Consider the following 13,159-nt stretch of genomic DNA (forward strand, 5'->3'; position numbering starts at 1 on the left):
TAGAAAAAAATGCTTTTAAAAGTAAAAAAAAAAAAAAAAGTTGGCCACGCCCACCCAGTCACATTACCGTCCCCCCCACAAGCCACGCCCACAGAACTGGGAGTAACAAATTTTACATTTCACCTCCTGGTCCATGGATATTATTATCTGAGCCCTCCTTCTGACCTTCGAAATATCGAGGTCCTCTATTCAAAGGCAGGCTGGTTGCAACTGATTTTTTTCTGCAGTCTTAACTATCCCTTGGAGTCGGTAGTGGGTTTCCTTTACCTTCGCTACCGGTTTGGAACTGCGAGTGCGCAGGGCTTCTGTGCATGCACAGAGATTCCGTGATGACATCTGCGTGGGTGGGCGGAGCCTCCCACTGCTGCCGCTACAGTTAGCCCGAACCGGGATGAACCGGTAGAAACCTACCACTGCTTGGAATCTGTGCCTGTGTCCTGTTTGGTTGCTGTGCCAAACCAGACAGTTATAGAAATACGGTTAGCCCTCAACTTACAACATTTCATTTAGTGACTGTTCAACGGCATTGAGAAAAGTGACTTACGGTATGACCATTTTTCACACTTACGACCCCTTGGTCAGGTGATCAAAATTCAGACGCTTGGCAACTGCTTCATACTTATGACGGTCGCAGCGTCCCGGGGGTTACGTGATCCCCTTGTTGCCACCTTCCGACGAGCAAAATCGATTAAGGGAAGCCGGATTCACTTAACAACCGTGTTACTAACTTATCCACGGCGGCGATTCACTTAACAACGACCCGGCAGGAAAGGTTCGTCAGAGGGGGGCAAAACTCACTGAACAAATGTCTCACTTAGCCACAGAAATGTCAGGCTCCCTTGCAGTCGTAACTTCGAGGACTACCTGTAAGAAATGACCGTGACTCAATCATTCCTTCAAATGACCTTATTTCAGTGGTGGGATTCAAATAATTTAACAACCGGTTCTCTGCCCTAATGACCAGCTGGGTAGGTGTGGCTCGGTGGTCATGTGACCATGTGGGCGTGGCCAACTCAACGTCACTCACGTTGATGAGCGCTTCGCCTTAGCTGTTACAATGTACTAAGGGTTAACCAGGGAGGCAGTTTCTGTGCGCAGGGCAATAAAGATTAGGCTAGAAACACCAGAATGTTTCTTTCCTGCCTTCCTTACAGGATTAGCCCTGTAAAGCGGAAAAAAACAAAATAAGGCTTCTTCCAACAACCGGTTCTCCAAACTGCTTAGAAAGTTAACAACCTCTACTCCCGAATAGGTGCGAACCGGCTGAATCCCACCGCTTCGCCTTAGCTGTTACAATGTACTAAGGGTTAACCATAGAGACAGTTTCTGTAAGCAGGGCAATAAAGATTAGGCTAGAAACACCACCAGAATGTTTCCTTCCTGCCTTCCTTACAGGATTAGCCCTGTAAAGTGGGGGGGAAAAACCAAAATAAGATTTCTTCCAACAACCGGTTCTCCAAACTGCTTAGAAAGTTAACAACCGGTTCTCCCGAATAGGTGCGAACCGGCTGAATCCCACCACTGTCTTATTTCCTCCGTTTTGAGTTTGCAGCTTGCTTGGTGTTAACCATTTAGAATTAACAGACTTCTGAGTTTGTTATCCCAAGTGTGTGTGTGTGTGTGTGTGTGTGTGTGTGTGTGTAACCTAAATGGCGGCCCTCAGCTCTTTCAATCATATTGTGAGGCGCCATTAATTAACGCTCTTAAGGGCAATTTGGAATCAGCAGATGAAAAACGCCAAACGATCCGGGAATCTGGATTGTGATTCATGCCACTTTGTCGAAGCCAGCAAGCTTCGGCGTAATTTATGTTCTGCTCGGGCTGATAATTTGACATATGATAATGCGTATCATTCAAATTACGGCTTAATTTAGCACAAATGAAACTCGGAGTGTGCGTTCTCCATTTCTCCATCAGCCCCAATTAAGGGACGTTTCGCTAAGAAAGTCGGCGATGTCACCCGGGAAGAGGCTTAAATTTCTGACAGGAATTCAGGACACGGATCCGGCTTGGGCCTGGTTTGAGTCTGAGGGCTCGAGAACGGTTCACCAGATGAGGGGATGAAGTGTGTAAGCGAAGTGTTGGTGGGCGCATCTCGGGAAGTCTAAATCTTCGTGGGTTCCATTTTCAGAGGAAAGAAGATCGATAATGACTGTGGGGGTCCTTGGTGCTCTCTGAGCTTGGCTGTTTTCTTGCAGACGTTTCATGACCAAACTAGGTAACAGCATCAGTACTAGAAGGGAGTGGTTTTTGTGGAATGATGGAGGAAGAGGACGAAGAGAAGGAGGCGGAGGAGGAGGACTGAGGGGTCCTTGGGGCTCTTTGAGTGTCATGGTTTTCTTGCAGACATTTCATGACCAAACTACGTAACATCATCAGTGCTAGAAAGGAGTGGATTTTGTGGAGAGGAGGAGGAGGAGGAGGCGTGCGGGCTCCTTGGTGCTCTCTGAGTTTGGTTGCTTGCTTTCTTTTTTTTTGTACAAGTTTTTATTGATTTTTTGTTCCTCCCCCGCCACACAAACACAATTCATAAACAATGTAGTGACCTTATATATATATATATATTTGTTTTCTGAGGTTTTCGCGGGTGTTTGTATGTAGGTCTTTGGTTACTTGGGTTTTCTCCCACGTAAAATTGGAATTGTCTTGGCGACGTTTCGACGAAGTCTCATTCGTCATCTTCAGGCTTCAGCTTCGTGCTTCTTGCTCCCACAAGCAATTTTACGGCCTGAAACCGAATGAGACTTCACAACACACCAATGCAGAAACTAAAACCTATATATATATATATATATATATATATATATATATATATATATATATATATATATATATATATATATATATATATATATATATATATATATATATATATATATTCCCCTAACTTTTTATTCCTTTCCTAATATTCCTTTGCTTATTTTATCAAATTACATCTTTTTTCGCTCTTCGTTTTCTAATTTCTCCATTTTTATTCATATTCATTCCCTTTCATTCCTTTTCTTTCTTTTTTTTTTTTTTACTATTTCAATTTTTATTCTTTAAATATTTTCGGGGTTGTCATTTCTCCATTTCTTTCACAGCAACCTTTTCTTCTTCTTCTTCTTCTTCTTCTTCTTCTTCTTCTTCTTCTTCTTCTTCTTCTTCTTCTTCTTCTTCTTCTTCTTCTTCTTCTTCTTCTTCTTCTTCTTCTTACAGCCAAAATAAAACACAAACAACGACCTTCCTTCCTCCTTTCTTCATTCCTTTTCTTCTTCTTCTTCCTTCCTTCCTTCCTTCTTCTTCTTCTTCTTCTCCTCCTCCACCCTACTTCCTCCCTCTAACCTTCTCTCCTACACTTATCTCCCTCACCTTACCTCCCCCTCCTCTTCCCTTTCTTCTTTCTCTCTCCCTCTTTCTCCCTTCCACCTGTTGGGTCTTCAGCCCCCAAGCCTGGCCTCCTGGCAGAGAGTGACTCAGTGAGTGAGGGGGAAGAGCCGACAGGGCTTCCCTCTGCAGGACCGTCCTCTCTGGCTCCACTCCAGGTCCCAGAGGCAGGCCAGGTGGAGGAGATGACGAGGCCTCTTTCTCCCGCACCTTCCCCCTCCCAGGCAACGCCTCAAGACCCAGCTGCTGACAATCAGTCCTGGTTAAATCCCAGGCATCACAGAAAGGAGAGGCGGGAACAACAAAATAAGGGGTGGGGCAGGCCTAGAGAGTGCTGAGTCACGGAGCCACACCCCACAGGGTATCAAAGCAGGAGGAGCTGCTCTATAGCTTCTTCTGACGGACAAAAACTGACTCTTGGAAACTTTGGCTGCAATATTTCGAGACTAAGAATTTGGCTTCTGGATTTCTGTTTATTTCTGAACTCTTGGTTGCTCCAGCAACGAACTGCAGTGACGCTGGCTTCTGAGGAGATAAGAGAACTTGGCAGGCAATCGCAGGTTCATTGCCAGAACTGATATCTGTCGTAGGAATAAATTGCTGGCAAATATAGTCAGCTCGCGTGTCTGCTTGGTTGTGGTTGTATGGGGGGGACAGAACGCCACCTCTCTCCTTATCTCTATCTCTTGCTGTATCTATTTTCAGTTTGGTTGCTTTCTTGTAGACGTTGCATGACCCAAACAGGGTCCCATCATCAATGCTAGAAGGGTATCAGGTTTTCTCTCTATTTACACACAATATATAATTATTATTTTTTTTTATTAAATTTTTATACCGCCCTTCTCCCGAAGGACTCAGGGCGGTGTACAGCCGGAATAAAATACAGAATATATACAATTAAAAGAAATTAAAATAAACTATTACTAAACGGCCGGTAATTTAAAAGATTTAAAAATTTAAAATATTACTAAAACCCCAATTTAAAATCAACTATTTATGCCAGTCCTGCTTGAATGAATAAATATGTTTTTAGCTCACGACGAAAGGTCCGAAGATCAGGCACTTGACGTAAGCCAGGGGGGAGTTCGTTCCAGAGCGTCGGTGCTCCCACAGAGAAGGCCCTACTCCTGGGGGCCGCCAGCCGACATTGTTTGGCGGACGGCACCCTGAGAAGGCCCTCTCTGTGAGCGTCTGGTCGATGGGAGGCATAAGGTAACAGCAGGCGGTCTCGTAAGTACCGGGTCCTAAGCCATGGGCGCTTTAAAGGTGGTAACCAGGATCTTGAAGCGCACCCGAAGACTACAGGAAGCCAGTGCAGACTACGGAGCAGTGGTGTTACATGGGAGCCACGAGCGGCTCCCATTACCACTCGCAGCTGCATTCTGGACTAACTGCAGCCTCCGGTGCACCTCAAGGGCAGCCCATGTAGAGAGCATTGCAATAATCCAGCGAGGCGTAACCAGGCGTGGTGACTGTGCATAAGGCATCCCGGTCAAGGAAGGGGCGCAACTGGCGAACCAAGCGAACTTGGTAAAGGCCCTCCTGGTGACGGCCGCCAGATGTTCATCAAGGACAGCCGACCATCCAGGAGGACGCCAAGTTGCGAACCACCTCCTTTGGGGCCACTAACTCGCCCCAACAGTCAGCTGCGGAGCAGCTGACTGTACCGGGTGCCGGCATCCACAGCCACTCCGTCTTGGAGGATTGAGCTTGAGTCTGTTTCTCCCCATCCAGACCCGTCGGCTTCCAGGCACCGGGACAGCACTTGACCGCTTCGTTGGGGTGGTCCGGGGTGGAAAAAGTACAGCTGAGTATCATCAGCGTACAGATGATAACTCACCCCGAAACCACTGATGACCTCACCCAGCGGCTTCATATAGATGTTGAACAGGGTAGGCGAGAGAATCAACCCCTGAGGTACCCCACAAGTGAGGCCCTTCGAGAACGACCTCTGCCCCCCTGTCAACACCGTCTGCGACCGGTCGGAGAGATAGGAGGAGAACCACCGATAAACGGTGCCTCCCACTCCCAATCCCTCCAACCGGCGCAGCAGGATACCATGGTCGATGGTATCAAAAGCCGCTGAGAGATCTAATAGGACCAAGGCAGAGGAACAACCCCTGTCCCTGGCCCTCCAGAGGTCATCCACCAACGCGACCAAAGCCGTCTCCGTGCTGTAACCGGGTCGGAAGCCGGACTGGAATGGGTCTAGATAGACAGCTTCCTCCAGGTGCCGGGGAAGCTGCCATGCAACCACACTCTCTACAACCTTCGCTAAAAAGCGAAGGTTGGAGACTGGACGATAATTTCCCAAAATAGCTGGGTCCAGGGAAGGCTTCTTCAGGAGAGGTCTCACCACCGCCTCCTTCAAGGCGGCGGGGAAAACCCCTTCAACCAAAGAAGCATTTATAATCCCCTGGAGCCAGCCTCGTGTCACTTCCTGAGCAGCCAGTACTAACCAGGAAGGACACGGGTCCAGTAAACACGTAGTTGCATGCAACCTCCCCAGCAACCTGTCCACGTCCTCGAGAGCCACAGAATCAAACTCATCCCAAATAACCTCAACAAGACGAGTCTCTGCCACCTCGGCTGAATCATCGCAATCATGGTCCAAGCCATCACGAAGCTGAATATATATAATATATATTATACGGGAATCACTTTGTAGAGGAGATGAGTGGCACAGAGATTTAACGAACCAGTAAATTTTATACCCAAGGCGAACCAGTAGCAGAGATCGCGGGTCAGTCTGCTCACCCTCCCCGGTACTATGCCGTCCTATTTAGCCACTTTTTCGAGGCCGGGCGCATGCACAGAAGGCACATGTATGAGCAAAGCACACGCGTGGAAGGCCAGGTGCGTGCACAGAAGGTGCGTGTGTGTGGCGAACCGGTGGGTAACAATATGTGACAGCCACCTCTGACACAAACACACACCCAAGCATGCATTATATACATGTGGCTTGCCCTGTCGGTTTTGGTGGAACAAGCAACAGCCTAATCAAGGATCCAGGAAAACAAAAATGACATTAGTGTTGTGCCTTGTCCGCTTTCCCCGCAGCCGGGGCCTTCTTATCTGCTTCCGAACGCTGAGGAATGTCCTAGCATGCCTCCCGGCCCCAGCCCTGGCTCCATGCCCAGACAGGCTGTGGAAGAAGAAGTGCCTCCAGCCCCCAGCCCTGGCTCCATGCCCAGGCAAACGGAGCAACTAGACCCCTCCCCCTCCCCCACAGCATGTGAGCCTGAGGAAGGTCAATTACCAACAGCTGCAGACTGGAGTGATCCTCGCTTCAGGAGAATTGATAGGCGGCGTCAACAGAAGGAAGGGAGGGGCAGGCTGGGATAAGTGCTGAGTCATGGAGCCACACCCCATGGCCTATATAAAGGATCTGCTTTCTGGCATTCTCTGAGTCAGGCAAAGTCTACCTTATCTTGCTGAAATCACTTTCTGGTCTCCTACCTGCCTTGAGAACTTTGCTAGGACTTTGGCAGAGCTGCAGAGGCACGCCTGATTCGGATTTCCCTGACCCGGCCGTCAGCGGAGGAGTGGGACACGACAATTCCTACCGACACCGAAAGGCAGCAAGGAACGCACAATTCAGGCCTGACCTACAATATTCTCTTCTATTGTTGCCCCAAAGGGGCTTGCTTTTTTCTTTTTTTTCTTTTGTCAAGAGACAACTGGACTTCCTTGTTTGTCTTTGAAGACTTTTCGCTTCTCATCCAAGAAGCTTCTTCAGCTCTTACTGGATGGGGGGGGAAGGAAGGATCGACACTCCTTGCAGACAGCTGGTCATTTGCATCCTTTTTAGAGAGTCGTTGAGGCCACTTGGAAGTTTAACTGTGTCCTCATTTGCACCCACAGTGCAAATGGCTGTGGAGCCTTCTTGGAACTGTTGAAAGGACCATGTTGTAGACTGGAGATAGATAATGTTACACTACTGACCAGAGCATACAAAACATTTGCTAGACCAATTCTTGAAAACAGCTCGCCTGTCTGGAACCCACACCTCATTTCGGACATTAATACAATTGAGCGTCTCCAGAAATATTTTACAAGAAGAGTTCTCCACTCCTCTGATCACAACAAAATACCTTATGCCACCAGACTTAAAATCCTGGGTTTAGAAAATTTAGAACTCCACCACCTTCGGCATGACCTGAGTTTAACTCATAGAATCATCTGTTACAATGTCCTTCCTGTAGATGACTACTTCAGCTCAATCACAACAATACATGGGCACACAATAGATTTAAGCTTAATGTTAACCGCTTCAATCTTGATTGCAGAAAATAGGACTTCAGTAACAGAGTTGTTAATGCCTGGAATGCACTACCTGACGCTGTGGTCTCTTCCCAAAATCCCCAAATCTTTAACCAAAGACTATCTACTATTGACCTCACCCCATTCCTAAGAGGTCTGTAAGGGGCGTGCATAAGAGCACCAGCGTGTCTATCGTTCCTGTCCTAATATTCCCTTTGATTGTATTCAATCTGCACACCAGAACAACTAGACACAAGAACAGTTTTTTTCCCTAAGGCCATCACTCTGCTAAACAAATAATTCCCTCAACACTGTCAGACTATTTACTGAATCTGCACTACTATTAATCGTTTCATAGTTCCCATCACCAATCTCTTTCCACTTATAACTGTATGACTATAACTTGTTGCTGGCAATCCTTATGATTTATATTGATATATTGATCATCAATTGTGTTGTAAATGTTGTACCTTGATGAACGTATCTTTTCTTTTATGTACACTGAGAGCATATGCACCAAGACAAATTCCTTGTGTGTCCAATCACACTTGGCCAATAAAATTATTCTATTCTATTCTATTCTATTCTATTCTATTCTATTCTATTCTATTCTATTCTATTCTATTCTATTCTATTCTATCTGTATAGTTATTTCATGCTTATACTTATATATACTGTTGTGACAAATAAAATAAATTAATTAAATAAATAAATAAAATGTATCCCTCCCCCTCTGTTGAGAAAAGACTGTTCAATTTTGACATAGACGGCATCTTTGATTCTCTCTTTCAAACCAGCGGTCCTCTCAAGGTCACAGATAAACCCCCAAGTAGCCTCAACGACTCCTTAAAAGGACACAAATGACCAGCTGTCTGCAAGGAGTATAAATCTTCCCATCCTCCACCATCCAGTCAGCGCCGAAGAAGCTTCTTGGATGAGAAGCGAAAAGTCTTCACCAGAAAAACCAGAAAGTCCGGTTGCCTCTTGAAAAAAAGCTCCTTTGGGACAACCTGGATGGTTGAGGATCCCCATAGTTTTTCTATTGATGAGTAATGGCTCTTAATTCTTGACTTGTCTTTCCGTCCCTCCAGGTACCTTCTGGGAAGTATGGATTGGCAACTTTGGGGACTGGCTTTCTATCTCCACGTGGCTTTCTCAGCTTCTTGGGACTGTGTTTCTCGGTGTTGCCTGTGTGTTCTTCACAACCAGGATGGAGAGAGGCCCATCAACCCTCTAGTAAGTTACAACAGACGCTGAGCGGAATACTGTCAATGGAGCTTCTTAGTCATCCAAGTCAGGGCTGAGGAATTCTGGGAGTTGAAATCCACAAGTCTTAAAGTTGCCAAGTTTGGAGACCCCAATACAGGTCTTGGTTGTCCCAAAAGTGCTTTTTCAAAAGGCAACTGGACTTTCTTGTGTTTTTGCTTGAAGACGTTTCGCTTCTCATCCAAGAAGCTTCTTTGGTTGAATGAGAAGAGAAACGTCTTCAAGCAAAAACACAAGAAAGTCCAGTTTTGCCTCTTGAAAACACTTAGACTTATATACTGCTTCACAGTGCTTTCCAGCCCTCTCTAAGCAGTTTACAGAGTCAGCCTGTTGCCCCCCAACCATCTGGGCCTTCATTTTACCCACCTCAGAAGGATGGAAGTCAACATTGAGCCAGTTAGGTTGAAGGAATCGAACTCTTGGCAGTGTGGGCAGAGTCAGCCTGCAATAGTACATTCTAACCACTGCACCACAAAGACGATGCATTCTTGTAAACCACCCATAGTGATTAGATGTGATGGACAATATAGGAATTTAATCAATCTATATAAAAACGGATGTATGTGTGTATGTTCCAGCATAACTCTGGAACGCCTAGAGCAATTTCAACCAAACTTGGTACACAGATGACTTACTCTCTGGAAAGAAATACTGCGGGGGTAAGACACCCCTAAAACCCCTCGGGGTGTGTGTTCTGTTAAGATACAGCCTGTTGTGCCTTCAAATGGCTGCTACTGGACTGCCTTAAAATGGCTTCTACTGTACAGCACAGTGGAGCTGCCATGGTAACGGCTTCATAGTACTCCACAAGGGGACTCCCTCTGGTAAGGGGGAAAATCCAACATTAGAAATTACGTTAGATCCGGACATTTTCAACAAGATGTACCTATGGAAAAAGAACTACAACGTCCAAATGATCATGGATCAGCTAGAAAAACAACAAGGTGGTATCACGTTACTTGATGCTTCTGGGGGCACAGGGAAAAAATTTCTAACTAATTTAGTTCTCGCCAAAATCAGGGCTCAGGGTGAAGTTGCTCTTCCTGTCTAATACAGGATTGGGATAAATAAATACCTGGGCAACGCCGGGTGATCAGCTAATAAGGAAATAAAATCCAGGTAGTGCTAGAATGATGACCCCAATTGACCCCCAAATTGGTGTCACTAAGTGAGACAGTTGGGAAATGAGCTTTTTATGACTTTTCTTGCCATCGTTGTTAAGTGAAATCGCTTTGACTTTGAGTCAACCCCATTGACTCTGTTCGCCAGAAGGTCGCAAAATCAGGATCAGGTGACACACCCGGGACATTGCAACCGTCGTAAGTGTGAGTCCGTGGCCGAGGGAACGAATTTTGATCTCACGTGACCCTGGGGGATGCTGCAAAGGTCATTAAGTGTGAAAAACGGCCATGAGTCCCTTTTTCCAGTGCTGTTGTAATTTGGAACGGCCACTAAAGGAGCTGTTGTAAGCGGAAAACTAGCTGTAATTCTCTTGACTGTTTTTTTTAAAAAAAATTATATTTTGCAGCGCTGTTCTTTGGAGTGTCAAAATCCCTCCGTGTCCAGCGGGGAGTGGCAGAGATGCGAGAGGATCCTCTCGCTCTTAACCTCCTTTCCGATGGAGGAGGAGGAGGAGGAGGCTGGCAGATCCCAGGTGAGTGTGAAAAGGTGTGTCTTGCGTTTCACAGTTGCTGATACACACACTGACACAGGCAATGTTCAAAGCTGACAGATTTACCACAGTTTTCGGACGATAACAGTCCGAGAGCATTAAGCTGGAAGGCGTCTTGGAGGTCTTCTAATTACAGATGTCTGCAACCTTGGCAACTTTAAGACTTGTGGACTTCAACTCCCAGAATCTTTGCTGGCTGAGGGATTCTGGGAGTTGAAGTCCACAAGTCTTAAAGTTGCCAAGGTTGGAGACCCCTGTTCTAGTACACACACACACACACACACACACACACACACACACACACACACAAACACACACACATCCATTCAAACCAGGGATGAAATGCTATCGGTTCAGACCGGTTCTCCCGAACCGGTAGTAAAAAAAAATAAAATGCTACCGCTTTGGTTGAATTGGTATTTCCAACGATCAGCTGGGCGACGATCAGCTGTGATACTTGATTTATATTCCTCGGATTTCTTCCTAGGTAATCTAAATCTTGTGGCACAGCGGATTTCCTCCCCCGCCTCCTCGCTGTTCTACTTACCTTTGCAGACTCGGAAGGCTGCAAAGTGTTCCTTTTTTCGCACCCACAACTTCTGAAGGGAAGTCATTCTACTGATTAAATGTTCTCACTGTTCTCCCCTCCCCTCCTCTCCTCTCCCCTCCTTCCTTCTTCTCTTCTCCTCCTTTCTTTTCCTTCTCTCTTCTCTTCTCTCCTCTCCTCTCCTTCTTCTTCTTCTCTTCTCTTCCTCCTTCTTCTCTTCTCTTCCTCCTTCTTCTCTTCTCTTCCTTCCTTCCTCTCCCCTTCGCTCTTCTCTCCTCTCCTTCTCTCCTCTCCTCTCCTCCTTCTTTCTTCTCTTATTTCCTTTTATCGCCTCTTCTCCTTTCTCTTCCCTCCTCTTTTCTTTTCCTTCTCATCTTCTCTCTCTCTCTTTTCCTTCTCTTCTCTTCTCTTCTCCTCCTTCTTTCTTCTCTTATTTCCTTTTATCATCTCTTCTCCTTTCTCTTCCTCCTCTTTTCTTTTCCTTCTCTTCTCTTTCTCTTCTCCTCTCCTCCTTCTTTCTTCTTTTATTTCCTTTTATCGTCTCTTCTTTCTCTTCTATCCTCTTTTCTTTTCCTTGTCATCTCTTTCTCTCTTCTTCTTCTCTTCTTCTCCTCTCCTTCTTCTTTCTTCTCTTCTTTCCTTTTATCGTCTCTTCTCCTTTCTCTTCCCTCCTTTCTTTTCCTTCTCGTCTTCTCTTTCTCTCTTTTCCTTCTCTTCTCTTCTCCTCCTTCTTTCTTCTCTTATTTCCTTTTATCATCTCTTCTCCTTTCTCTTCCCTCCTCTTATCTTTTCCTTCTCTTCTCTTTCTCTCTTCTCCTCTCCTCCTTCTTTCTTCTTTTATTTCCTTTTATCGTCTCTTCTTTCTCTTCTATCCTCTTTTCTTTTCCTTGTCATCTCTTCTCTCTTCTTCTCCTCTCCTTCTTCTTTCTTCTCTTCTTTCCTTTTATCGTCTCTTCTCCTTTCTCTTCCCTCCTTTCTTTTCCTTCTCGTCTTCTCTTTCCCTCTTCTTCTTCTCTTCTTTTTCTCTTCTCTCCTCCTTTCTTCTCTTATTTCCTTCTATCGTCCCTTCTCACATTTTTCTCTTCTCTCCTCTTTTCCTTCCTTCTCGTCTTCTCTTCCTCTCGTCTTCTCCTTCTCTTCTCCTCTTTTTTCCTTTTCTCCTCTCCCGTTTTCTCCAAAACAGCATGTCCTCACCAAGGGAGATGCCAGCCAACCCTACGGGGGCTTCTTCCAGAAGATGGCGGAGAGGGCAGGGCCAGATCCAGAGGCCGAAGAAGTCAACCCAGAGATGCTGGAAATTCAGGATCTGGTCTCCCACCGAGAGGAGGAGGAGGAGGAACCCGATCTGGCGTCTCTCAAGGAAGAGCGGAAACGTTACGGAGGCTTCCTCCGCAAATTCCCCAAGAGGGGCTCCAGGGTGGCGGGTACTTCCAAGGAAGAGGCGGATGGGGGCGTCCAGGAGGACCTTCACAAACGTTACGGGGGCTTCATGCGCAGGATCCGTCCCAAACTCAAGTGGGACAAGCAGAAACGTTACGGAGGGTTCCTGCGCCGGCAGTTCAAGGTGACCACGAGGTCTGAGGAAGGGCCCAAGGCCGCCTCCGAGGAGGTTGCTGACCTATAGAGGCCCCGGCGATGGCAGATGAAACCCTTCTCCAGCCCCACCCCTTCCCGCAATCTTGAGGGTCACGGAGAACCCCCTAAACCCCTGACCCTAGCTTTCCCCTTCCTTGTGCCCACCAAGCCATGCAGAGAATGTCCGTAAAACTGACCAGGAAGGAAACGGGTGGAGGCAAGGGTGAAATGCTCCCGGTTCGGACCGGATCGCCTGATCCGGTAGCGATAACGGCGGGTGGTTCGGAGAACCGGTAGCAAAAATCCCTGCCCCCCCTTCCCCCCCGCATGCTCAGCTGAGCCGCGCGATCATCAGAGGTTTTTTTTTAAAAACTTTTAAAAGCATTTTTTCTTCGGCAGAAAAAATGCTTTTAAAAGTAAAAAAAAAGGCTCTGATGATCGCGCGGCTCAGCTGGGACCGTCAGAGGCTT

The 13,159-nt window shown here is 46.6% G+C and overlaps 1 protein-coding gene across 1 annotated transcript in view; it reads left to right on the plus strand.

Moving 5' to 3' along the window:
* Nucleotides 1–12,917, plus strand: part of PDYN (prodynorphin) — a 39,143-nt gene extending 26,226 nt beyond the window's left edge. The window contains exons 2-4 of the mRNA XM_058174544.1: nucleotides 8,721–8,865; nucleotides 10,424–10,549; nucleotides 12,298–12,917. Coding sequence (XP_058030527.1) covers nucleotides 8,737–8,865; nucleotides 10,424–10,549; nucleotides 12,298–12,738 — 696 coding nt within the window. The 5' untranslated portion in view covers nucleotides 8,721–8,736 and the 3' untranslated portion in view covers nucleotides 12,739–12,917. The remainder of the gene's footprint in view (nucleotides 1–8,720; nucleotides 8,866–10,423; nucleotides 10,550–12,297) is intronic.
* Nucleotides 12,918–13,159: the final 242 nt, after the last annotated feature.

Source organism: Ahaetulla prasina, chromosome 3 (assembly GCF_028640845.1).
Source record: "Ahaetulla prasina isolate Xishuangbanna chromosome 3, ASM2864084v1, whole genome shotgun sequence".
NCBI classification, from domain to species: Eukaryota; Metazoa; Chordata; class Lepidosauria; order Squamata; family Colubridae; genus Ahaetulla; species Ahaetulla prasina.